This window comes from Oryza sativa, chromosome 1 (assembly GCF_034140825.1).
Source record: "Oryza sativa Japonica Group chromosome 1, ASM3414082v1".
NCBI lineage: Eukaryota > Viridiplantae > Streptophyta > Magnoliopsida > Poales > Poaceae > Oryza > Oryza sativa.
The window spans coordinates 9,643,724-9,670,259 of NC_089035.1; the positions used below are offsets into that span (position 1 = coordinate 9,643,724).

Genomic DNA, 26,536 nt, shown 5'->3' on the forward strand with positions numbered 1-26,536 from the left:
GCTTTTATAGATGGACTTTGCGAGACATTTGATTGGGCCCACCGGCGCAGAAGCCATGGAATGAATCCATGGTACTCGTTGTCTATCTCAGTTTCAAGCTAAAAAGTGTGCACCATGTGATCTCCTTTGCAAAGCTCTCTCCACTTGTTGATGCTTGCTGCTGGTTTCCATTCACGGTAGATGCACAGACGTAGCAAAAAAAAAAGCTCACCAATGCACGCTACTGTTCATACTTCATTCTCTACGTTAGAACCTCTAATGCAGATTATCCTGATTCATGAGACAGCTGTCAGAGTAGGGAGCAAAATTTATGACTTGCAACGTTTTAAAACCAATTTGTTAAAGAGGCTAGCAATTCAGCAAAACCATGTCACCTACTCCCTCCGTCCCAATTCCTAGGTTTCCGTGCCAACGTTTGACTATCCATCTTATATAAAAAAATTTTTATAATTAATATTTTCATTGTTGTTAGATAATAAAACATGATTAATACTTTATGCGTAATTATTTTTTTAAATAAGACGAACTGTCAAAAATTTGGGACGGAGGGAGGGAGTACACGGCTACATGGGTTCCAAGAAAACATGAGCTGATTCCAACGGATGCAAGCAAAATTCAGCAAAAAATCGAAAAGAAAAAAGGCAACCCAACCCATAAGGGCAGCAAAGCAGAGCATGGAACAAGCTGCGATTAAGATGGACAGGTTCAGTAGTTATCCTAACAGGTTCAGAAGTGCGGCATCCAGCCTAATAACATCCACCCCCCAGCTGGTACTTAAACAAACACGACATAAACAAGACTACCAAAACATCCACAAGTTCAGGCCATAACATAGCAGCCAAGCGGCTGCTCAGCAGAAGAACATGGAGCTCCTGACTTTGTTATGCAGGCGAGGCAGCTCGGGCACCGGAGCGCTGCCCGCCGAGGTATGGCCACCATGGCTCGACGACGTCTCCGACATCTCGTCGAACTTGATGAACTGGCTGACCTGAGCAGCAGCGAGATGCGCGTAGCAAATGGGTGCAACTGCAAGGAAACAAGATAAAGATGAATAAATAAACACTGGCATGCAAGTTCGAAGCAAACATCAATCACTAAACCAGGTATTGCCCACTTACCGACTGATATGGCTGTAGTGCTCCTCTGGTAGCTGAAAGGGTACAAACAAGCATTTGGATGTCAGAACAAGTCTGTTTCCAAGAAGTGAAAAAAGGAATCATGGCATATATCAAACTTACACATAGGAAAGGGAGTGGACCAACTCCTGAAGATCGTCAGCAGAGAAGCCTATCTCATCATGAAGGATATGATAATGTGTAGGCCTTGTAGTTCCCTAATACAGCACAGGCACAACCACCATCAATTCAAGTAGGACCAAAAAAAAGGGACTGGCAAAAGGAGTGAAACTTCATACAGAGAACACACACAAAAAAAAACTATAGAAATTTCTGATATTAGGCTATAAAGAAATTCACATAATAATACTACAGCTGGCCAAGATGGTTTTATAGCATAATTAAAACAAGTTGCATAAAGCACCCAAGATAAATGAATTAATTCATCCAACATAAATCAGAAGTTGCACATTAGTTAGGTTACCAGCTGTAGCAATGCATTCCTGATCAACCGTCAATAGTTACTGATTCAATTCATCAATGACACGTACAAACATTTATGTACAAAGAGTACAAAGCTTGGCCTGATGGGATCATGGTAAGTATCAATCTAGATCACTTTTGAAGGATAAAAAACTCAGGGCAAGGATTGAACAAAGCAACAGCCTACAAGTGCCATGTATCAATAACTTAATTTTAATATGAAAGACTTGCCTAAACAATCGACCTTGAAAGTGGAATATTATACGTGACCCAATTAAAGCCAACCCCGATAAAATACACCAAGACGATACTTACAATCATTCCAGCGTGCGCACACATGTAGAAGTCATTGTTCCTTGGATGACAGACTGCGTTGTCCACAACAGTACCTAAAAGTTACATCATTCAAATCATTAGATATTAGATTAAGGATGTACAATTGCAAGTTTTGACACAACATATCGAACAATGGGATTACCAGGAGGAACGTTATTTTGAGATCCAGGCACAAAAAATTTGGTATGATGATTCTTCTGTGCAACAATCAGTGTAAACTTTGGAGACCAGTTTTCGTCAAGAAACTTGCATGCCTGCAACAATTTAAGGATACAAAAGTGATTGTGCAGCTGATGATAGTAATGATACTTGCAGTCTTGCATACAAAATAAAAAAGAACTAAAAACAATAGAACAGAAAGTTATAATGAACAATACCTCAATTATTTGATCCAGCTCAATGTTCAGCACCTGGGTAAACTGGCTCTCACTGACCCCATCCCTATATTTAAAGCACCAAATAAGTGAAAAAAATTAAACGGTTACACAAAGAACCAGTTAAGTCAAAGCACAAAGTAATCATTGTCCATAATTTAAGTTTTGCTTTTACAATCCTGCATTCAGGTATTTCACTGAAGCTTATTAATGGCATTTACGAGAAGCTTTCAAAGAGTAACTGACCTGAAGATAATGACTTGATCAGGCTTACGTTTACCAGTACTGGTATAGAAGTCAACTAATAACTCCCTGAAATAATTTCCAGCACAAATGGCAGAAGATATCATTAGCACTGGGAGAATTTAATGAACAATGGAACATGCCACAAAGTTATAAGGATTGCATCACGGTCCAAATAAAATTGCTTACCGAATGAGGCCATCATCTTCCTGAGCTCCTTGTGGCTTAAATAGTCCATCAATCATTTCTAACTTAGGTGACTGAGAACGGACTGAAGCCCTGTATTTTGATACAAGAGGCCATTCACGAGAACTAACGACCTAAAAAAAGGTTAACGATTAAGAATTAAGGACCGGTAAGAGCAAGAATAATAGTGGACTATAAGCCCACTATAAGCTTATGTGGAGAAAGACACAGAAAAATTATGTGTTGGCTCTAATGAAAGAGCTAGTTCTCCACATGCTCCAAGATAGATGTATTAAATATACAAGTGAGAGAGAGGAGAAAAAAGGCAACCTTATAGCTAATCTATTATAAATATTAGCCAAGATGGGTTTATACTTATTAACTTGTAGTTAGCTCTCTAAGCTCTAAACTATCAAACTTGCTCTAATGATTAAGTATAGTAAAGCTTTTCGTTTCTGGTACAGTGCAGAAAATTAGAAAAGTTTACTTACCGCAGCAATTGAAGGTATATCAGACTGTCCAGGTGATCCATGGGAAACATCCATTCCCAATATTATTGTCGGGACCTTGGATACAAGAGGAATGGAAGGGGATGTTTCAATTTGAAGCAGGGAGTTCAAGCCACCAAGCTGATTAATAAACAAGCAAAAATGTTAGTGCTGACCAGACCAGATATAAAATGGTACAATGCGAGAGAAGGAAGGATGTGAAAATCCACAAACCTTTGCATTTATCTTTAACAGTACATTTGTAATATACTGATCATTGACCCTAGTAGGGGCCACACATTGTGTAATAATCCCAAATTCAGCAAGACATTTCCGCTTCCAGGGCCCTATTAGAGAAGAACATGTGAATGCCATAGAAGGGTTGCATATTTGAATAGGCATAGCACAATCTTAGTGTAACTGACCATAAATATCTGAATTCTTCCTCTCAGCAAGAACACAGAGCAGAAACTTTGGTTGTCCAGGAAGCTTTTTTTGCATCTTGTCAATCATGCCATCTACCCTTCTTGCAGCAGGAGCTCGTCGCATTGAAGGGTCCTCCTCAATGACATCAAATGGATCTTCTACTTTCTGCAAAGCCAGTCTTTTAAGTGAGGGAATCGCATTTGATGAAACATGCAACACTAAAGTGAGGGAATTGCATTTGATGAAATATGCAACATTTTGAGTAAAACAGAAAAACCTACAATTCCTTTCATGCCACCACACTTGATGATGTCTCGGACAAGATCCCTAATATTACACCGTGCAGAGAAGTTAACAACTGCCCATTTCTCGATACTGCTAGCCTTAATGAGCCTCTGTAAAAAAAAGATATAACAGAAGTTACAATATGTATCACAACATGGAAGTCTAAAGAGTAAAGTGGGAGTAGAACTGAGACACTAACCTTATTATTAAAGTTCCACCGCCCATTACGTGCAAAAAGATCTTCACCATTTCCAGCTTTTAGCTGCCAAAGAAAAACATACAATTGATCTAAACCATATACAAATAAGAGAACACAGCAAAGGGTTAATTAAAAAACGCAGCATAGACAGTTCTGACTGACCTTGGGGGCCTGCAGCACCCTGCCAGCAACTTGTGTAAAACCTCGAGCAATTGAAATACCACAAGAATTCAACATAGGCTCTGAATCATAGTTGCTGCGTTTCAGCACCTGCAAATTCACCATTGATGATTTGATTATTCTGTCAGGAAAGGGGTACATCAGCTCTTAAGCTGACAGAGGAGCAACTCACATCAGACAAAACTGACATCCTTTCTTCAGGTTTCTGCCTGGACTTCTCAACAAGCGAAGACCTCTGTAGTGTACTCAAAGCCTTGGTATACCTTTGCAAAGGCACAAGAGAGCAGAGCTAGCAAGCATAGGAACATTCACCACAATCAGCAAAGGATGTTAATTGGAAAATATTTATGTTGGATTAAGGAAAACAATTACCTCAATTGGAAAATAAGTTGGCCGTTTTGGTTTCCCCACATTGATACAGGGAAAATCACCAGAGTATCTCAACTCTATGCCCCGATTCTTCACAAAGTACTCGTAAACAGATACTTCCACACCTTCAGGTTCACCATCACCATTTCTTTGCTTCAAAGTGAACCTAGATAATTATGTGTAGCTAAGTAAATAAAGCTATTTCTCAAAGTACATAAAAAACCAAAGTTGCAATTGCAAAAACGTCAAATATCCAGGCACACAACAATATAAAATATAAGAAAAACAACACATGAACAAGCTCACATTTGTTCATAGCAGTTTCTCTCACTCAAACCAACAATCTTGTATTCAGTATTTGCTGGACTTGTTTTTATCCTTAAATTCTTCAGAGCACGCTTGGCCTACAAATTTGTGTTAACAATACAATTCAGTCATCTCAAAGGGTTCACATTGTTCTTGTCATTCATTCTTAAATTATTGTTTTACTCAGTGAAATGACGACATAATACCTTTGCCCAGTCAATTTTGTTTGGGTGATCAACCTTCTGGTTGGCAAGTAGAAAATCTACCACAGGACCAGGTTTCACAATCATCGTTGTGGACACATCTGCACAAGTTAAAGCAGCAACATGCAAACATGTATTATCAGCTACAGCGTGCATGTGACCACATACAAAATATGAAATTGGGGCCATAATAGCAATCGTTTACCGATATTGAGTGAAAGTCCACTCTGTGTAGCTCGGAAGCTTGAATGGAATCCCCTACAGCCCATCACACCACCACCCAAGTCAACAAAATTTGAAGGATTGTTATGGAAAAAGGATTGGCGAACCAAAAGGCAACCCCTGCATAAAAAAAGGAAAAGTTAAGAACAAATGCAAATCAGCCATGATGTTAAACATTCTAAACAATATAGCTAGAATATTTGCAAAGTAGGGGCTTCCAAAAGATATGGAAACATACTGTTTTGCGGAATGCTGTCTTAATATGATATCAATAACACGAATTGCTTCTTGGGTGTTTTCAGATTCCTGGCCTCTCAAGGCCTGAGCAATGGCGCTCATAGGAATTTTTGCTGCAAAGTTCAGCTCAACTTTAAAAGTTTTTGTCTGATATGGCCTTCTAACCCTTTTCCTGTCATTTCCTGGACTGTCATTGCCAGGGCTGCCACCATTTGCAGATGACCTAATAGCATTGGAAGTTATGTGAGCAAAAAATGTTGAAGTAAAAAATGTTGGCATCATTGAAAGTAGCAGAAAGAATTGAGATAGATAATTACTTTCCAGTGTTGAAGTCTTCCAGAACTACCGTGAACTCATTGTTCACTTGAGGAAGAGCACCAATGGTGAACAGGCTCTTCTCACCATCGTATGCAAAATCTTTATTTGCCAGCTCAGACGCATAGGTCTGCTGGAGTTTGTCCAGCACCTTTCTACCTATGCCCTTTCCATCCACTGGTCTATCATCCTCATACTTCAGATTAACCTGTGTAACTCAAGCAGTAGTGGCAATCAGACATGAACAAAAGGAACTCAAAGAAGAAAAATAAAGAACTGTTACAAGGGCTAGAGACGAACATAGTAGTGATGGAAAAATTCGTCTGCTGCCTTCAGTGAAACCTTGAAGTGGTTCGTCAGCAGCTGTATCGGCTGCCCTTTTTTGCCACAACCAGAGCGAGCCATCAAGGCCCTCTTAGGTTTTGATAACTTTTTTGTATCATCAGTTTTAATTGGCTCAGCATTTGGTGGCAAAGGTGGGGGAGGTGGCAACTCCTCGATTTCACCACTGTTGGACTCCATGTGCACACTTCTCTGAAATAGAGCATAAAAGCCAACTAAATAAACACTTCTCTCAGACTAGAATATAACAAGTTAAATCAATCTTCAAAACTAGAATCATACAGAAAACCCCTAGGTCTCACTAATATATTTTGCATGCAAATGAAATCGTAAAATACAAGAAAATTATTATGACACCACAAGGTTTAAAACATTCAACTAAAAGCATAATATAGTAATATGCTAACACAAACGTTATGTCAGTCAGTCTGCCATGTTGCATATGCACACAAAAGAACACACAACAAACGTTTCAAGTCACCGTTCAAGTCCAAACTCTTATCACACCTACATGAGTTTGCCAGTACACTTTAAATACACTGTCATACTGAGAATGACCTGAGGTTACTACTACTTCGAGGGTCAACCGGTGCCAAAACAACTAAGCTTCTTGTTTGCCATCTACATTAAAATGGTACTCCAGTTTTTAACAATGTATTCAAAGACACTAATCGTTTGTCAGACGATTGCAACATTAACAAGAAAGCCTGAGAAACTAGTAGTACATGCAAAAAAAATATGTATAACTACTGAGAGTGAGACCACAACTATAGAAAATTCCTAGTCAACTCACAAAGATTAAAACATTAATTAATAGCCAAATTAAGAGCGTAGTACACTTACCGACTAACTCCCCAAAGCTGTCAAAGCGCTGCCCTATCCTGCACACAAAATACATAACTCATTCAACAATTAACAAGGTAAATCAAAACAGAAAAGGAAAGGAAACTAAAACCCATGCTAACAGATACCAGACAATGAAAATGCTCTGGGTCAAGAGTTTTTCCTCCAGAAAAAGAAAAGAAAAGCAAAATTAGAAAACTATTTTCTTAATTTTTCTTCCAAAAAGATAGGAGAAGAGTCTATCCAGCCTACAGACTTTCAAAACTACAACAAACACAACCTACCCATTTTTAAGTACAAGAAACTTAGCCATTTTCTTAATCAGCAAATCTTCTTTTCCCAGTCAAGATCAGTATCATAAACCTTCCCAAAAACCCCTAAACCCTAACAAAACTACACAGGCAGATATCCACCAAAACAAGCATCAAAAGGAGGTGCTCCCAAACAAAAAAAATAAAGGTTTAAAACAACAAGGACCAGAAATATCAAACGAAGAAAGAACGCAAAAATGAAAAAGAATCGCACAAACACTGTTTCGGATAAATCTTCAAAAAAAACATCTAAAACAAACCACCATAAACGGCAAAAGACGAAAAAGCCCCGAGAACAACGCAACGAAGAACGAACGAAATCAGGGGAAAAAAAGAAAGAAAACCCCAAATCAAACTCCTTAATAGAATGCATCAAAATGCAGCGATCTTTAAACCAAGAACAGAGGAAAACCGCAAAAGAACACAAAAGAACAGAAACTTCCACGGTAAAACCCCACGGAATCCGCCCTCCTCTCCTCCCCGAAAAACCCCACCACCACCAAGAACCGCACCAAACAACACAAGCCCAACCGCTCCCGCATACACAACAATCCAATCTGCAAAAACCCCCCCGCCAAGAACCCTAGATTTCCCTCCACCCAAAATGAAAAGCGGGACTCCTCGCCTTACCAAAGAAAACGATGCAAGAACGGAGGCGACCTCTCCGAGAGGGTGGTGCGCTCCTCCTCCTTGTCCCCCCTCCCTCCTCTCGAAACTCGAACGCCTCGCCTCTCCACACACACTCTCTCTCTCTCTCTTGTAGGAGGAGAAGACGCAGCGGCAGGGGACGAAGGGTAAAACCGGCACTTCGCAGGACCTCGTCGAGGCCACCCGCGCCACCGTGGCACGGGGGTGGATCGGGAACGTACACGTGTCCCCCGCGAGCACACGGGGATGCGCGGCGACACGTGGACGGGCCAGATGGCCCCCGCGCGCACGACGGCCCAGTTGGAATGACGCTTTTACCCCCGGGGCTCTCCCCCCTCTACCCCCGTGTTCTCCTCCACTACCCAACCGAAACCATCCGCTTTACTGCTGGGACATCGCTGACGTATGGACCACGAGGGTTTCTGGCCCCACGTGTCATCGACCTGTGTGGCTGTGGATGCCGAACAGTCAGCCTTCTTTCCAGCTTGCCGATGGTATCCCGGCGGCGACACGTACTCGCTCACCGTGGGCCCCGGGGGAAGGTCTGGGCCCACCTGTAAGTGACAGCAGTTCGTTTCGCCTAGGGTAGTTCCGCGCTCACGGTAGACGTGACAACGACACTTTCGCCGTATGGAGCGGTGGAGCCCACCCACCCATCCTCCGCTGCGTACGGCGTTAAGTCCGACGGAGGGGGAGGGGGCGAGGAATCCGAAGCTTCGAACGATCCGACGGCTGAGTCGCCTCCACGCGGGCAATCCCAGCCGTCGGATATTCACGCCGTCCCCCGAGCCGTTAAACTCCCCGGGCATCCACGCCCTCTCGGCTCTCTTCTCTTCGCTTCCTCCACCAGAAAAGGCTGCCCCGCACGCGCGCGAGCGAGGGAACCCGCGCCCATGGGCCATGGCCCATGGACCGAGCCTACCAAACACCATCCCACCGACACGTGGGTCCCAAGCGGCCCTCCCATCCGAGCCGTCTCCGCGGTTCACGGTGGACGCGGCGCATTCAACGCGGGGTGTGGAGGGAGTACGAGCGGTGGCTGCATCTCTGCGTGTTGTCTGGCCTGGTTTTCGCAAAGGATTTTTTGATGAGGGGGGAGAGAGGGCGAGGCGAAAGCTGGGCCGGTGCGTTTCCTTCTTCAATGGTGGCCAACCCTACACCTGCCAACCATGCTACTGTCCTACAATTGCCACATTTGGGGGGTTGGGTGTCAGGCTCATGGTTTTCCACACCGCCGGGCCGGAGTTACCACGCCCCGGCGGTAAGCACGGTTACCGCGTGATAACCATGAAAAACCGTATGAAACCGTGTAAAAATTATCAAAAATTTAAATTATTTTTTAAATTTATTTGAATTTAAGGAGGTTACCGCGGTATTTATATTACCATACCCCCGCGGTAACTGCGCAGTTACCGGCGGTAAGTCAAACCCTGGTCAGGCTGTGATTTTGGTACAGATTCCATGTTTGAGTTTTGGGGGTGTTTGTGGAAAGAGAGGTATAATGGGGAAGGATTTTAAATTTGAATAATTGGAGGATGAAGTGGAAGCGCAGATGGGGTGGGTTCTAAATTTTTTTTTTTTACTTTTGTATATGAGTACTCTTTTGGAAGGTAATTGTGTGAATATTTAATTATAACTAATATTAGTCTAGTTTTTTTAATTAGACTAATGGTATTACATATTTGACGTCAGCAATTCATTGTTCTTAACTTTTGTGGATAGAACTCATTTAGTAGGAAAAAAAGAAGATATTAGATAGGGTGATTAATTATGTAGACATTTAGATAAGATGGCATAGATTTAGTATGCATTTGCCCAATTTCTTTTAGGCCCATTTTGGATCTAAAATTTTGATAAATGGATTTCATTTTCATTTCTAATATAATTTAGGGAAAAAAACCATGAAGTTCAGTTCAAATGTTAAATTCTTTTTTTTCAGTGCCATCTAGAATTGCAAAAGCAAAATAATCAACCTAAGCATAATTGAATAGAGGCTAGTGTAAGCAACAATCATAACGTACCACAACAATCATAACGTACCACCTCCACCGCATTTGTTTATGTCATCGATCAGTCCCCATTGTTGCACGGTGCACATCAGATCTAGCACGTCATTCAGTGATGTGATATGTTGGTTGTTTCACGAAGGATGTCACACCACCCATGGATCTAAACATCTCTTAAAAATGGATCTAAGGATCAACGACCATGGAGTCATGCCAAAATATAGGAGAATACGATGGCCTAACCCCGAGGCCTTGGAGCACCATCGGAGCTTGAGGCTAGAGCCGTCGATAAAGAAATAGAGTTCCAATAGACAGTAGAGTGAGGGAAGGATGCCCGGACATCGACAAAGACGTAGGCGTAGTGCATAGGAAGTAGATTGCGGCGGCGGCGGCGTGCATTTGGAAGAGGTGTGGAGGATAGAGTGATCTCGATGCGCAGTGCATGGAAAAAGGAGGATTAGAGTCCTTGGACAGATGGATCACGAAAATGATGTTTTTTACCCTGATTTATAGGATCCAAATGGGCCTTGAAGGTTGCATTTTAACCCTTCCATTCTTTGCCCCGAGATTTCGGCGACAAATATGCAATATGATAATATCGCTAAACTAAACTAACACGTGGAAATCCCGGTCCGTCTTATCGAAATCTCACATAGCTAAATGCTATCAATCTTTCTTTTATGTCAACGTGGTGCACACGTGTTCACTTGCATGTCAAAGTCAACACGATGATTCCAACTAGTCGTTGACTAACGGTGGTCCAACGAGCTCTAGTGAGTGCACCATAGAGTAAATATCAACCTCGTGAACTTATCTATTCATATGTGACAACATAGAGATTGATGAAGCGGAATAAATTATGACGGTATTATGGTCTCGATTGAAGGTTCGGTGGATATAGAGTAGCAACCAGAGTAGAGCATGAGGCGGTTAAGCCAGATGCGATGACACCAGCTCATGGTGGTGTTCTAGTCATCAAATAGTAGAGGTCAAAGGAACTATCTCAATGGTGGCGAAGATGGATTGTGTGCAAAGGCAGCAGGAGAATGTAAGAGGTTCAAGCGGCAATTGGGTGACATTGAGAGCTCCTCAAGCATAGGTCCCATATGTTAGTGAGAGAGAGTACCCGCCTATCCACCTAACAATGGGACGATGGGAGTAGAGAGAGAGAGAGAGCATGAGAGGAAGAAGGGAAGACACAATGTTAAGTGGATTCCACATTCCCACGTGATTTTTTTAATCCTTTTTGCTAGGATGCCATGTAGATCAAAATCATCTCGTATTAGTTGAGAGCCGTAAAGTGGAAGAGTTTGAATAGTAGGGATGGTAAATGATTTTCGACTTTTGCAAAAAGTTTATATATGCAAAATTATCCCCCCTATTTATTTATGATAGATAGCAAAACAAGATTTTTAAGAATGACATGATCCAAGTACCGATCACTGACTACTCAACGATGTTTTGCGATGGAAAGCCTTGTACTTGTCATCTTCTAGCTCCTCCAACATTTGAGGTGATTCAAAATACCCAGCCAAACAAAACCCATGCATAACCACCATCATACCATTGATGATTCCAATAAATCTTGGTAGTCGAATTATTTGACAACCAATGCAAACCTTAGGTAAAAAAAAAGGGGTTAATTGGAACCATGCCATTATAAATATCATAGTTTTGAAATATGCCATTAATATTCATCTATTTGGATTCATGCCATTATAATTCCACATCTATCCATTATACACCACTACTTGCCCCTTTAACATATTTTCCAAGATGTTATGACCAAATTACCCATATCTTCTTCTTCATCCCCTCCCATCTCTATCTTGTTCGTCGAACCTGACATCCTAGCAAACGAAAATGCTCACACCGGACGACCGACGGGGTGGAGAAAAATCGGACGCTGTCTGCCACTGCAGCATGCAAAGAATCTTTTCTTTTCTTATTTATTCAAAAGATTTTTTTTATCGTAAACTATTTATCTAATCTACGATCTGATTGCACCACTAAATTCGTTACAATTAAATCTTTACAACAAGACCACACATGATTATATTTCGACAAAAAAATATTTTAATTTTTTATTGATTTTTTTAATGTTGCATGTGGTTTCTTTTGATGTTTCAACTAGTAGTTTTACAATGTTTCAGCTAGTGTACTCATGATGTTTCACTGTGTACGGATCAAATATTGCAGTGGAACGCGCCGTTGCAATAAATTATCCACATATTTTGGAAACCCTCTATTAAGAGAATTTAGTTTATTTTTTGTTCCACAAAAAAATGTTTCACCTAGTGCACTCACAATGTTCCACTATGTATAGATCTAATGTTGCAGTGAACTGAAATATTTCATTGCAACAAAAAAAACCCACATATTTTGGAAACCTCCTATTAAGGAAATTTGTTTTATTTTTTGTTTCACCGAAAAATGTTCCACCTAGTGTACTTATAATATTTCATTATGTATAGATCTAATGTTGCAGTGAACTGAAATATTCTTCTGCTATTTGCTGAAACATTGTTTTTATATAAGTTGAAACAACACCAGATTTAAACGAGTGAAACATTTTTCAATCTACTTAGTGAAACAATTCCGATATACCTGGTGGAACATCATGCAACATTTAAAAATAATTCAATAATAAGCTATTTTTTTTCATCGGAATATATCCATGTGTGGTTTTGTTTTAAAGATTTAATTGCAACGAATTTAATGGTGTAATCGGATCATGATTTAGATAAGTAATTTAAGAGAAAAATCAGTTTAAAAGTAGTTTTGCACGTAAATCGGACTATGACGTCATGCTGATGTGAGCATCCGATTTTTCCCTAAAGCATCGGACGTCCGACGCATAGCCCTCTCCCCTAGCAAACGAGGCGAGGTTACGGGCGCGGGGATGTTCACACCCGGCCGGATGTGCTCGCGCTCCGCCTCACGCACTTGCTGCTCTCGCCGGCGCAACCCTCCGTGCCCATGGCTGCCGTGCTCCTGCGCCGTTTTATTTCCGCCGGGGTCACAGGATGCGGGCCTCCACGTCGGGGTTCCCCATGTTTATCTGGAAGAAGCTCTCCTACTCCAAGGGAGAAGGAGATGGAAGATGAACAGGGTAGAGATTGGAAGAGAATGAGGAAGAAGATAGGGATGATTTGGTCCTATACATTTAGAAAATGTGTTGAATGGGCAAGTAGTGGCATATAATAGATATGTATGAAATTATAATGACGTGGTTTCAAATAGACAAATATCAATGGCATATTTTAAAACCATAAAAATTATAATGGCATGGATCTAATTAACCCAAAAAGAAAAACGGTCACTAACTTACAACGAGTTCCATTCAAACTCTGATCCATTCAAAACAGTAGCTGATCGACCTTGATCTTTTTTTCTTTTCCAACAGTAAGTATTCAAAGAGCAATTTCATATGCTCTGATAAGTTAAAGTGTCAATAACATGTCATGATACAATCCCCATCAAGAGCCCTAAGTGTTCTATTTACATTGTAACTCTAGTTAAAGAGATTAATCCTAGTACTAGTGTACTGGTACAGTACAACGGTACAAGTACCAGATCTATGACACGTGTGTAGTATACCTTTACAGTTCCCCGTTTCCCGCTATGACGCGGCACACCAAAAATTTCAGCGACCCCGCTTCGACGGCGGCGGCGGCGGCGCCGCCGGGCGGCGGACTACGTGGCGACGGCCGTCCAGTAGCTGGTCATGCAGGCGCTGGCCGGCGTGCTGATGATCCGCGCCCACTCCCACCCGCCGCCGCACCCGTCCGCTCCTCGCCGCAGCTCCGCCAGCTGCAACCACGAGTCCACGACCAAAAAAAAAAGCTCCGGTAATTAGACAAAGCTCATCTTCCTGGCATTCTTTGAGCGAGGGCGCGCGGTTCTTGATTTCGTGCGATGTGATGATGATGATGAGGAGGGGAATCGAGGCCGGTCGCTTGCTTACCCTGCCGTCCCGTAGCTCGAAGACCACCGCGTCCTCCGAGAACGGCACCGGCCGCGCGGCCGCCACCTGTTCGACGAAATGCCCCCAGCGCCATTAGCAGCCTTTTAGACTCCCTAGACCCTAGTTACTACCAAGAAACAGCGAAATGGAAGGGGGGTATCAGACCTTCTCGTCGCAGCTTCCCACGAAGCCGTCCGCGTAGTGCGCGTCGGCGGCGGAGCCCAGGGTGGCGCAGCTCTTGTCGCCGCCGGCCGCGTTCATCGCCACGGCGGACGGTGCCGACGGGTGCCCGTGGCTCGTCCACCTCCACGTCCAGTTCTCGAGGTGTCGCCGGTAGACGTCGCCGTCGGACCCGATGATGAACAGCTGGGAGCCGTCGAAGCACGGCCCCGGGGCGCCGACGATGGCCACGTCCCGGTGGGGCGTCCCGTGCTCCACCCACTCCCACCCGTCCTGCGGGCTGAAATGGTACTCGACTAGGCCGCCGTGCTCCGACACCATGAAGATGGAGCCGGCGAGGGAGAGATGGGACGGCCTCATCGCTGTCCCCGGTGACCGTGAGAGGACGAGGTGGGGTGATTGGTAGTGCTTGTGCCATAGCTCTGTGATTCTGTTGTACTGGTACAGGCGGCCGTTGCGGCCAACCGCAAAGATGACGTTTCTTCTGAACACTTCCTGATCCACTATGAATGCAATCTTGGTATCAGGAGGGCTCTGGCAGTCCTTCCACTTGAATTTCCTTAATGCAACCTGCAAAAGTTTTAGAAGGGCATCAACTTGGTGCTGTTCTGCACAGAGGTTGGCATATCTGGAGTGTTAATTATTGTCATGTAGGGTTTACTTGGTATGCTTACCATTTAATTGTACTTTGTTTATGGTTTGTATTATTAATTAAAAAAGTATGTCAAACTCTTTAGTTACTGTTTATCTTGTCTCAACTGCAAGCAATATGAGTAATGATTGTTTAGAATTACAAGATGTTCCTAAACATGAATTCCTTTTTATTTTATACTGCTTTGCTCATACTAAATGCTAAGAACGTAGGAAGATGTATGGTTATCCTGAATTACTGAAGTATATGATAGCAGAGATATTTGCTACATTTGCCATAATATGGACCTATTTCAAGCACTCTGTTTCTGTTCTCTGCCTGTAAACTCCTATCAGTGAATCTCATTTCTAACTACTCTAGATTAGTATGATGCATAGACATGCCATTATCTTGAGTAATGCATTCATCATTTGTTCATTGAGTCATTATTTAGCAAGAATTAATCAATTTTGCCTGCTAAATATGCACATGTTTAAATCTTGGGCAAAGGAACAGCTCAACTAAAAGTGGGCACATTCGAAATCATTTTTATTTCTAATAAGGCTAATAATCGCATGAATGAGATTAGAGCATGTTTAAACTTTTACCGTGAACTGTAGTAGCCTGCCTCTCTTGTTAACAAAGAAGAGTGCGTCATCTGTTGTCACTCTGCGTGGTAAACCTGGAATGCCATCCCATGGAGACCCACTTGCGACCTGCCTTCCCTTCCTCATTGCTGTGCAGTTGATCCATAATAAGTCATCTCCATTTCTTTCTCTGATATGTAAGTTCCCGTGAACATCGACAAGATACAAGCTGCCATTATAGCTTCCTACTGTACCTTTCATGGAAGTAGTGTGCTCATGTCTTAGCCATAACCAAACACCATTATTGTTTAGATATTCAAAAGTTAAGCCGTTATCTGTTATGAGAAAAAGTGATCTATCTGCATGCATCACCCGCATGTGGAAGTTAATATCAATACTTCTTGATAGAAAGTTATACGATTCGATTTCATCCCTCTCATGGGTATTAACGTACAGGTATTGTTGCTTATCTTCTTTACGCCATCTGGAAGGTGGGATATTGCCCAAGTCATTTGATTTGGTATCTGCAGCTACATTCTTTGCTCCAGTAATACAATTTGTTGGACCATGCTCTTCTGTGCAATATTCTGCATTCCAACCTTCTGTTTCTGGTGCATCTAGAATGGACCACTCATACTTGTTTGGCACTTTCCTTCTCATGCTATAGTGTTGACTTGGACCAAAATCATCACCACCCATACCAGGCAAATGCAGCTCCCCAAGCCTACCATCATCCAGTGGGAATATTACTCGGCCAACTTGAACCTGTACACCTCGGACATTTCTTGCTACCTTTGTATTCTCAGGAGACATGTGATTTACCCAGAGTCCTCTGATCTTATTGCTTTGAGCTCCACCTTTTCCATTGAAAATATAGATCATGTCAACTCTGTTTCAGCTTGATATTAATAATAAGTTGTTGCTCTAGTATAATAATTAAATGATTGAATGAAGACAATTTGTTCAAAGAAAAAGGTTCACACAAGAATGTTCCACAGGCATTAATCTAGTTGTTTTGCTTTGAATGCATGATTCTATTGTGTTACCTTTATTATTGTTTTTTTCATAGAACATTACTTTTTGTTGATAAAACAAGAGCAAGAACTAAGAACTAAGAACCAAGAACAATATTTTTTTTAAAAAAAGAATAAGTGCATACGACATTGAATCAGGAGCATATGGTTTAGATGAAAGGTGTTTTGCTGGAGATATCACTTTAAGAGCAGTTCCTTCGTTTTTTTTTCTTGTTTTCATATTTCAAACTGAAACCACACATTGAAATAAATCAATATATGGATCTGCTATGAAAATTTTCTTCAATTCTCAAATTCATCTTTGTTGTTTGTTTGATTTTATTGACCTTTTTAAGGGGAACAGTAGGGGAGAACTCTACGAGAATACTTGATTGACCTTGAGCAAATGAACATAAAGAAAGCAGTATCTCCAAAGGAGTCTATACCTGTATATTTTGGAAACTGATACTCGAATACTTTTCCTGTGGTTGTTGTAAAATACATTGAAGTTGCATCATTAGATTCATCTTGTTGCACTTCTGTGATCGAACTAAGTCTTTGACTCTTAGGAGCTCCATGTTTATACCATTTCCACTTCCTTCTATGCAAGCGCCGCTCCACTAATAAACCATCCTGCCAATCTATAAAATATCTTTAGCAAATAGATAAATACCGTTTTACAATGGAAATAGAGGTCCTAGCCATGGCATAATTTTACTTTATTGGTTAACAAGAATTCCTATTATTACATATATATTACTCTGAACTTATCTATAATGAGTTCATGAAGAGGCTGTCAATTTCTCTTCAATTGTATTATAACACATGATCGGTCATAATGTTCTTGTTGACACCCTATTTTGGTTGTTTTGCTTCTGCTACAAGATGTCCAACTAAGGAACCATATACATGTTTCTTTTTCTTTTAGTACATTTCTTGATATCATACTTTTTGCAAAACTATCATAAAAACCACAACTTTAAACAGGATTTTAAGGAACCATATGAACTTTGCAAAAAATGTTTCAGAAAATGGGCTGCTCAGTCAAGATGGTTTCTGACGCATTGGACCACATAAAAGAGAGATAAGGCACATCCTTCCTGTTTACTTGACATGGGGGCAGATTCCGTTGAGGCTAAAATATCCACATCAGGTACCTTAAACAGACTGAATATGTCTTAAAAAGTATTCTTTTGTAGAAAAAGGTTTGTGCAAAAGCATGATCTCAACTTCTCAAGAAATATACTAATCTTTTTGCAAGTACCTTCATCAGCTCTGTCAGTCTATCAGGAGCAGATAATATATTTTTGAGATTATTTTCATATTATAACAATCAGCATCGCTAGACTGTATGCATTTATAATGTTGCTGCATTAGCTTGGATCCAGTAAGTCATTTCTGAAAAGAAAATCCTTGCATACCTTTGTTATCAAGAAAAGTGATACTGAGTTAGATCCTAGCAGGCCATGTAAAGCACACCCAACTGATGAGCTTAATGAGACATTCTCTGCTGTTTCTTCACTCCATATGTGCTTTTTCCATGATGGTCTTGATTCTCTGTCGAACTCATACAAGTCTCCTGTAGAACTGCACCACACTTTCCCATCTTAGCACTGAAATACAGTAATTATACAAGGTATTCTACATCTTGGGATAAAAACATAAATGAGTATAGCCTTTTTCTTGTTTGAAAAACTGAGCGTAGCTTAGCTAGCGGGAGGTCTGAATGACCTTATTTGAAATCTAAGAGTGGCTTATTTGGTGGAGGTATACACCCTGCTACTTGAAATCCTTATGGCTCTAGATATTCTTATGCTGTATTTGTCTAATAGGTGGATCATCCATCTGCATAACATATCAATGATTCTAGGAAGGTACTCCATTAGAGATACCTTCACTTCAAAGAAATATCAACAGTTGATCAATTTTAAGTGAAGGTACATCTAATGCTTTCTAATGCCTTCCAAGTACTTGTAAAACATCTCAACCATGGTAGTTCTTAAAATAAAGGTGCCTCTAGTTTCTTTCAGGCACCAAAAATATCTCAAATGTCTAAATTCTAATGTACACAGAGCAGGGGCAGAAGATAAGGAAAATAGTGCATAAACATTGTCATTTTTCTCACCTTCCTCTCTCCCCATTTGTACAAGTTGACTTTTGTTTCAGATATTCAAGATTCACAAAAACAATAGAGAACCGACTATTGAACCAGTTTATTTTCCCACTAAAGTAGTTTGGATTGACACAACCCATTACCTCCTAAAGAACACATGACCATACCTTACTGTGAACACTGTCCCTGGTCTTGCATTTCCAGCATCAGATATATATGATACATCTCCTCCTGGTGGGTGGCCATGGTAAGTCCACCTGTACATCAGTAGTATTGGACCATTATTTTGTGGAGTAGGTCATGGTAATAGTGTAAATAAGCTGCCAATTTCTTAATTCCTGAAAAAAATAGCGGCATTCACTCAAGTTAATCAAGTGGTAGCCTGGTAGGCATGGAACCATTCAGAATTTTATATGTACCGTCAGCATTTTAATCAGTAGAAATATAATGGTCAACCCTTTATTGTGGCATGGCATCATTATTTTTTTGAGAAGTATGTGGATTGCCATCTAATATAGTGATGTTTATGATGATGTGGCACATTCATGTACTTTTTTGTACTTAGCTCTAAATATTATTAAAGATGCGTTGTTTTCAACCTCATATGTTTTCTTTATATATCAGATGCACTCACACAACAATAATAGTAATGAAAATTTCATAAAACATGACTTTACGGTACTGATTTATCATGTCAAATTTGAATAGGACATCATATGTTTTCCGGTAGGGCTCTCCCCTACTGTTTTCTTTTCAGTAAAAGAACATTGTATTCATATGCTAGTTATTTCATTGAATATTGACCAAGATATGGCAGCCGTGCAAATTAATATAAACTTCAGTAATACTGCTTCATACCTTAGGGGCTGAAGTTCTGTGACCTCCACTAGGGATCCATTTGTAATAGATAGGAAAAGTTTCCTGTTTGGGAGGAACAATAATTTCCTAAATTATCTTTTTATATGCACAAACTGCACTAGAAAGGAAGCATCAGGTGTAGAAAGCAGTCTCACCTTCCATCATAGGACACTATCCCATTTCTTATGTGCATAGCTTGACTTTGTGTTTTTTCTCCAAGGACTATGAATTGTTGTTCAAAGTTGAATATTACCTCTGTCCAGATAGGTTGTGCATGTTCATTTAGCTGTAGCTGAAAGTGTGTAGAAATATTAGATCTAGCATAATAGAAACTTTCTTTTTTTGGCAATTGAATTCATCAGAAGCTTATTGTCTCATGAGAGGAAACTACTTCCCTAGTTATTTACATACAGTTCTTATTCCTCTGCTCTTCCCATAAGACTTCCTATCGGCTCTTCATTAATCATGACTACATGTCTATTGATCTTTGCTTAACAATTTCAAATTTTGGGCACATGTAATATAAGGTACTGCAACAAAACAACGGAATTGGGTTGGGGAAAAGAAGGGAGGGGAAGGGATAAAACTACTGTTCTGTTACAGAACTTCAACAGTTGAAGAAAAACATACAACGGTAAAGATGACCAAGGAAGGGTATTGTAACAGTTATGATATGAGCATAGTTCTGTCATACAGATAGAGATGCAAGTTACCTGATAGAGGATTCCAGCCTCTGAGAGAGCAAGAATAGTTGTATTCACAATGAAAGTTGCTGTAGCATAGCCAACTGAAATTGGTAGTTCATGAGGAGCAATCACCCATGCCAGCCCATTCCAGAACCTCTCATAAATTGATCCACTTTGCCCTGTCACCCACACAGATGATTCTGACATGCGCGTCAAGGAAATCCTTTTTCTTATGGGCAGGACTGGATCATTTCTATCTGCTTGATCATTGTCATCGATCTCTGCATCCTTCTCCTCCTGACTAGAAATTGAAGCACGGCCATGTCTCCTTTCCGGTTGCTCGATTGATCCTACCTTCGTGCAGGTATCGTTGATGCAGGACATCAAATTGAAAGGCATGCTTATTTCCACCCAGGTATTACTCTGTTCCTGGTACTCCCAGAACTTGTTTGTCTTCTGCTTAAACTTTGCTTCCTGCCTCAAGCTAGGATGTAAGGGGCACCATGAATGAACAGAAGCAGCAGACTCCAGGAGAACACATGCTACAAAACATAGGAACCACAACAGGAATCTGCAACTGCAAGATGGATCATCCATGGCCATCTTATAGGACTTATCCTCGATGTTGATGCGTGCCGGCGTCCAAGGTGTCCTCCATAGCAGCACAGTTCTTGCAGAGATAGCCCTTGAACCTGGAAGGTTGGAAGCTAGATATCATGAGCTCTTTTTTTTCTGCAGGAGAATGAAGTATGGGAAGGACCCCCTCTTGTACTTGCTGTCCTGCAGCTCAAAACAAATAGGTATGCAGTGCAAATAAATGTTGCAGAGAAGAGGAAGAGAGAGGAGGTATGGAGGAGGGTACCAATATCTCGCTGTGAGACTCAACTGTCATTTGATGAAGGCCATAAAGTCATTAGCACAGAAGCTGGGTGATTTGCTCTCCTTTTCAATTGCTTCTTTTCCCTACAACTTTCTCACCAGTCGCTGTTAATTCCACCAATCAAAATTTTTTAAGGAGATAGTTGTTGCAACCTTCGCATCTCCCACACACATATCGGTACTGTTAGATAATGGTCCTAATCTCTTATACTAGTGAATAACTTTATGCCTATACGGTAGGGAGGGGGAAAGGCATGAGAATCTTGGATATATTTCCATTGGACAAGTTTTTTTGTGGAAAATGAAGTTAAAATTCATTGGGACCGAATAAAGTTGTAGCTTTTATATGACCAGTTCTTAAATCGTCCTTTTCTCCTTCTATTCCTGAAGTTGATGGTTGCTTGAGAGTTCAAATGTCCATGTGCAAGTTGCCAAACGCTAACCACTGCCGATGACTGCAGGTTCTTGAAAAACATGGAAAAGGAGCTCCCGTTTGCTGATATCAGACCTGGGAATTTCTTTTACACCTGCTTTGTCATCACTTGCTGAAAAAGAATATCAAGATCTGATCGACTGATTGATCACCCTGAGTCAGCTAAAGCTTGCGGTCAGGGAGGGGTAAGTGCAACGTGAGGCCTGCGTCACTCGCTCTTGACTTGTACCGCGATCCATTATTGGTGGCATGGAAATTCTTAATCCAATCACAATAATCAGCAGCCAGCCAAGTAAGTTCACCATCTTATTTACTAGTACTATGCATGCGTCTAGTGGTTTGTGTAGTCAATCTAGTGATCCCTCCCCCAAAAAAGATATATAAAAAATATCCTCGATTGTTGATACTACATGATTACCCTGGCTTATTTCAGTTGGTATTTCACAGTCACAGCCACTGACCATATGATTGAGCTTCCCACATGGCCCTAAGTCCCTAACTTGTGGTAGCACAGCTAACTACTACACTAAAGGCATCACCACCAAATTAGTCCAATTACACTGCTCGTAATGTCTTACCTGTCTCCTGTGTGCTATGCCTAACAACTTAAGCACGAATTTTAGCTACAACGTTCTGTGCTAGTACTATTTCAGTTCAGTTTATCAGAGATGAAGAAGTTTCTGTTCTTGTGGGAGGACTTAAGCAAAAACAGTACTTGCTGCAAAACCTTAACTGACAATGGTTCCTTGCCTGACCATCCAAAACTATACTTTTCGGAAACACTGTGCAGGCAAAACGAGGAAGGTGTTCTTGCCTACGCTGTGACCATAGCACAGCAGTACAGAACTACAGCGCGGTGCAATCCAACTCCTGTTTCACTCAACTAGTCAAGCTTCTCTTCCTGCTGGATGATCGATCGGCTCGTCAGAAGCCATGCAGGCAAGGTAATTAATTACATTACACACTCCCATTTAGGGCCCCTTTGAATAGTCGGATTGAGAAAGCGTAGGAATAGGAAAAACGTAGGATTTTGATAGGAATGTAAGTGTAAAACAGAGGATTGCAAAACACAGAAAAAACACAGGAATGAACGTTTGATTAAACCGCAGGAAAAACACAGGAATTAGATGAGAGAGATAGACTCAAAGGAAAGTTACCAAGAGATTGAAGCTTTTGCTAAATTTCCTCCAAAATCTTTATAGGATTGTCTATTCCATAGGAATTTCAAAGGATTGGATTGGATTCAATCCTTTGTTTCAAAGTGCTTCATAGGAAATTTTACTATAGGATTGAAATCCTCCAAAATTCCTATGATTTTCCTCTAAATCAAATGGACCCTTACTGGCCATGGCTATCGGTTTGTCACTGGCGGTCCGGCACTGCAGAGTTTCATTTGCGATGTGCAGCTCTCCTCTGGCAACTGAAGCGTTTTACCAGGTGTGGATATTCTTAGATGTGAGTGAACCAGGTTGCTTTGAAGGATGGGACTGAAATCCAAATTGTGAGAACTGAGAAATACTCGATATTATGTGAAAGGTAAATAATCCTAACACAGCTGAAGAATCACCTCTAGCAAAGTCAAAATTATATAAAAATAATAATTCCGGTCAGTTAGCAGCTGATTCAAACAGATAGCAACACTTGCCTGATAGTCAAACACGTGGAACGTCCTAATTAAACAAATAACTTAAAAATTATACACACATACACATATGTTTATAAATATATATACCCGTACTCGCACAACCGTATAGGAAGTACATACATGTGTGTGTGTGTGTGTGTTTTTTTTGCTTAAAGGCATCGGCCAAATACCAACTACTCCGTAAAACATGTACTAATAACTTGCACTCCTCTTTAATGTCAAGTCTTTAGAGTTCAAATTTTAAACCCATTGGAATGGAATACTTTGATTAGCATTTCAGTTAATTCCACGCCAAAGTTACGCCATCCTTTGAACAATTTTTCCTACTGCAATCCAAACAATTACTGTGGAAATTACGCCGTACTTATGTAGTTGACCTGTGAATAGAATTGCCTAATAATTCTTTTGTTGAGAAGTAAAACTAACTGGTAAACCTACCGCGAATGGTAACCTGCACGTCGCGGTCCAGTTTTTGTTGGCCCAAGCAGCAATATATATGGCCGAGATTAGAATTGCGAGGAATCTTCAGCCCCGCTGGGTCCCACAATGTAGTTAAGATTCCTCTTCCAAAGTTGCCATCACAACGACTTATATTAAGGCGAATATTATGTAATTGCGTCTTTAATTAATCGACCAATATATTCAATCGATCGTTAAGTTATAGTTGCCATCACAGCAACGACTTATATTAAGGCAATTGTGTAATTGCGACTTTAATTAATGCAATGCTGATGATTGATGGAACGCTGTTTCGAAGGTGAGGCTTTTCATTACGGATGGGCTTTTCTTCCTTACTAAATGGGCCGAGATCGGGCGTAAAATACGGATGGGCTTAACTTCCGGACCAAATGGGCCGAGATTATTGGACGGGTTTGGGTAGTCTTGAGATATTCGAAAATTCCTCCAAAATTATCAAATTTCTCCAAACTATGGGGAGGAATTAATAGCAAGGCTCCTTCACTCGTCCGTAGGACTGGGCAACGTGTCAAAGCAAACCTTCATCTAGTCCCCACGTCGTTAAATTGTTCCTGGCTTTGCTCGAGGCGTGACACGAAGCTACGTCAATGGCAGCGGCGGCGTGGGCATTCGGCGGAAAATGAAGCGGCATGGCATCGCTGATGGCAACTTTACCTGACAATGGCTTCAAAGTGAAGAGGCCCTGATGCATAAAATCATTGAGAAGCTATGGCCTAAGGATGCACTCTGAGCTTAGAAGAAATAGAAGTGCCGAACGAACATCGTCGTCGTCGTTCTAAGATTTGTCAGATTGTATTACTGCAGTCTACCATCGTTGGTTTGGAATCAAGCTTTTGCTGTAGATACTGATGCATGTCTGTCTCACGGGTTTGCTACATGATGAGCAGAGAAAGACGGCATCACCCTGCTAGCTGAATTCCCTGCATATACAGAAAATTTTCCTAGCAAACATACTGAAGACTCGTAGTAAAAACAAGCGTTTTTCATAAAGCGTATTCCCACTTCTGCTACTAGTTGACGAGTGAAGCGTTTTTCATAAAGATCATAACAGTTGGCATCACAGTTACTGTATGGAGAATTATTATGACTCATACACAATCGGTACTAAATCCACTGGTAACCAGTTTTCAACGCTAAAGGTTTCAACATGGAGCAACAAATTTGCAAAGATAATAATAGACAATTATCTGTGTTATCATACGCAAGCTAAACAATTGAACATATCAATACATCCATCATACTCTAGGAAACAACCACTGCTTGCTCAAAATAGAAGGAAATGCCTGCATAATATTTGGAGAATCAGAATACTGGCTTGGTTCTCAAAGGAGAAATAATAGCGCTCAGTATGTTCATTGTCGATCATCTGGGGAAAGGATCATCATATTCTCCATATTAAGCAGCACCAAATAAATTTTCACCACAACATGCTAAAAGAATCAACTCATGCATTAAAATTGGAGGATAGTATGTTCATTGTCTATCATCTGGGAACAGGATCATCATATCCTCCAGTACGGACTTATCCAAAACTAAAATGTAGACAACAGCACAACAATAACATACAGGAATCAAGTACAATGAACACAGCAAATAAAATTTTGCAAAAAAAACAGCAGAAAGATCCAGGAGGGAAAAAATGAAACAAGAAAAATGTGGAGGAAGATGATCAGATAGAGCTAATACAATTTGAGGCCATCATGGCGGCCAATCAAACCAATAGGGAATCAAATTTGATCATCATATCATCAATCCCCAGCGTTTTTTCTTTTCTTCGAAAGACTAAAAGAACAAGGGCTAATAGAGGAAAACTTTTTAAAAGAAAATAAAAGTTAATCGAGGAAAAAAAAAGAAGGCAGAAGATTTGTAGATGCATCAGATCTCCAAGGTGAAAAAGGGTGTGACATCACAGAGATGCCTCAGACGCAAATTACCCATTAAATCTTGTGCCTCCTCATCTGCATCATCCATCATCCTCAAGCCCAAACAAAATCCCATCGACAAAACAGCCCAAAAAAAAGCAAACAGATTTGAAAGCGAGAACAAATCAAATCAAATCAACCCAGCTGGAAAGAGCAAGCAGCGCAGCAGCAAAGATTAGAAGTCCACAGCCATCACGAGAAGAGACCGCGTGTGCAAACCCTAGAACACGAGAGGGCGAAGGCAATGGAGAGCGGCGGCGCTTATATAGACAGAGAGCGGACGGAGACGCTAGGGTTTGTTAGGGTTTTCCTCCCATCCGACGGCTCGTGACGCACACCGCGACGAAGGCACGGGCGGCCCAGATTTATTCTCGATGTTATGGGCTGTCGTCGATGGGCCTAATTTTGGGGCTGTCAACGAACGGGTCGGGCTCGACTTCGAGCTAACCCAGTCTTTATGTACTTGAAAAGTACATAACTGCTCCCTCAACTATGTACCGAGTAAGATTAACGTCGCAAAATCGGGTATAAAAGCTCACTCAAGTATTAAGGCTGTGTTCTTTGCTTTAGTTGGGAGCCAATCCCTCCAGTACGGAAAACATAGCGGTCCATGGTCCATTAGCACGTGATTAATTATATATTAACTAATTTTTTTTTCAAAAATAGATCATTATGATTTTTTAAACAATTTTCGTATAGAAACTTTTTTATAAAAAGCACACACCGTTTAATAGTTTGAAAAGCTTGCGCGCGGAATACGAGGAAGAGGGGGTGGCAAAGAACACAGCCTAAAACCAGATCAATTTACGTCCCTGAGCGGTTTTGAAGGTTGTCTCGACTTGGCGTTTTACAACTACGAAAAAAGTTGACCGTTTCTGTCAGTGGCACTTCCTCTCTCCTTTTCCTATCTCCTCTGCTCTGTGTGTCTCCATCATGTCTTACCCTGACGCTAAGTTCGATGCCTGGTCGTGGCTTGAGCTCGAGCGGCTGCTTGGATCACCGCATGCCCTCAACTCCCCTAACTTTGC

The 26,536-nt window shown here is 41.1% G+C and overlaps 2 protein-coding genes, 1 long non-coding RNA gene and 4 other non-coding genes across 9 annotated transcripts; 1 reads left to right on the forward strand and 6 right to left on the reverse strand.

The window, feature by feature from the left end:
- Nucleotides 1–654: 654 nt before the first annotated feature.
- Nucleotides 655–8,190, reverse strand: LOC4324438 (protein argonaute 4A-like). Of its 2 annotated transcripts, none has more exons than XM_015765588.3 (24): nt 8,094–8,190; nt 7,153–7,185; nt 6,268–6,501; nt 5,970–6,175; nt 5,654–5,875; nt 5,399–5,535; nt 5,197–5,294; nt 4,991–5,088; nt 4,688–4,850; nt 4,488–4,604; nt 4,298–4,405; nt 4,136–4,198; nt 3,933–4,046; nt 3,651–3,816; nt 3,460–3,572; nt 3,229–3,366; nt 2,741–2,871; nt 2,555–2,620; nt 2,312–2,375; nt 2,077–2,188; nt 1,914–1,987; nt 1,239–1,333; nt 1,119–1,150; nt 655–1,026 (listed from the first exon to the last, which is right to left on the reverse strand). In XM_015765588.3, exons 3-24 carry the CDS (start codon nt 6,487–6,489, stop codon nt 851–853), a joined length of 2,715 nt encoding a protein of 904 aa, XP_015621074.1. In that variant the 5' UTR covers nt 6,490–6,501; nt 7,153–7,185; nt 8,094–8,190; the 3' UTR covers nt 655–850. The 2 variants fall into 2 exon arrangements, with proteins under 2 accessions (XP_015621074.1, NP_001415038.1); NM_001428109.1 differs by having other exon boundaries at nt 7,153–7,190.
- Nucleotides 8,191–13,527: 5,337 nt separating this feature from the next.
- LOC4324440 (uncharacterized) lies at nt 13,528–25,745 on the reverse strand. Of its 2 annotated transcripts, none has more exons than XM_066311839.1 (11): nt 22,622–25,745; nt 20,180–20,844; nt 19,622–19,758; nt 19,467–19,529; nt 18,776–18,865; nt 17,917–18,082; nt 16,942–17,128; nt 15,504–16,339; nt 14,250–14,834; nt 14,085–14,150; nt 13,528–13,930 (listed from the first exon to the last, which is right to left on the reverse strand). In XM_066311839.1, exons 2-11 carry the CDS (start codon nt 20,753–20,755, stop codon nt 13,814–13,816), a joined length of 2,823 nt encoding a protein of 940 aa, XP_066167936.1. In that variant the 5' UTR covers nt 20,756–20,844; nt 22,622–25,745; the 3' UTR covers nt 13,528–13,813. The 2 variants fall into 2 exon arrangements, with proteins under 2 accessions (XP_066167936.1, XP_015621211.1); XM_015765725.3 differs by lacking the exon at nt 22,622–25,745 and adding an exon at nt 21,039–21,205.
- Nucleotides 20,653–24,976, forward strand: LOC9267774 (uncharacterized). Its single transcript, XR_010742155.1, has 4 exons — nt 20,653–20,799; nt 20,891–21,081; nt 21,493–21,756; nt 22,255–24,976. It is a non-coding gene; the product is annotated as an uncharacterized lncRNA (long non-coding RNA).
- On the reverse strand, nt 24,884–24,977 carry LOC112937686 (small nucleolar RNA Z103). The gene has a single exon (XR_003240349.1). It is a non-coding gene; the product is annotated as a small nucleolar RNA Z103 (small nucleolar RNA).
- Nucleotides 25,047–25,098, reverse strand: LOC112937688 (small nucleolar RNA Z103). The gene has a single exon (XR_003240351.1). It is a non-coding gene; the product is annotated as a small nucleolar RNA Z103 (small nucleolar RNA).
- Nucleotides 25,250–25,337, reverse strand: LOC112937709 (small nucleolar RNA Z102/R77). The gene has a single exon (XR_003240369.1). It is a non-coding gene; the product is annotated as a small nucleolar RNA Z102/R77 (small nucleolar RNA).
- Nucleotides 25,454–25,553, reverse strand: LOC112937708 (small nucleolar RNA Z101). The gene has a single exon (XR_003240368.1). It is a non-coding gene; the product is annotated as a small nucleolar RNA Z101 (small nucleolar RNA).
- Nucleotides 25,746–26,536: the final 791 nt, after the last annotated feature.

Bases quoted from the DNA above. Each gene is read 5' to 3' on its own strand.
- LOC4324438 (XM_015765588.3), bottom strand. From the start codon at position 6,489: ATGGAGTCCAACAGTGGTGAAATCGAGGAGTTGCCACCTCCCCCACCT. The intron at 4,851-4,990 runs GTGAGCTTGTTC...ATAATTATCTAG, and splicing joins AGAAACTGCTATGAACAAAT to GTTCACTTTGAAGCAAAGAA. The intron at 2,872-3,228 runs GTAAGTAAACTT...ACCTTTTTTTAG, and splicing joins ATATACCTTCAATTGCTGCG to GTCGTTAGTTCTCGTGAATG.
- LOC4324440 (XM_015765725.3), bottom strand. From the start codon at position 21,066: ATGACTTTATGGCCTTCATCAAATGACA. The intron at 20,845-21,038 runs GTTGAGTCTCAC...CCAACCTTCCAG, and splicing joins ATGGCCTTCATCAAATGACA to GTTCAAGGGCTATCTCTGCA. The intron at 17,129-17,916 runs GTATGCAAGGAT...ATAGATTGGCAG, and splicing joins CACTTTTCTTGATAACAAAG to GATGGTTTATTAGTGGAGCG.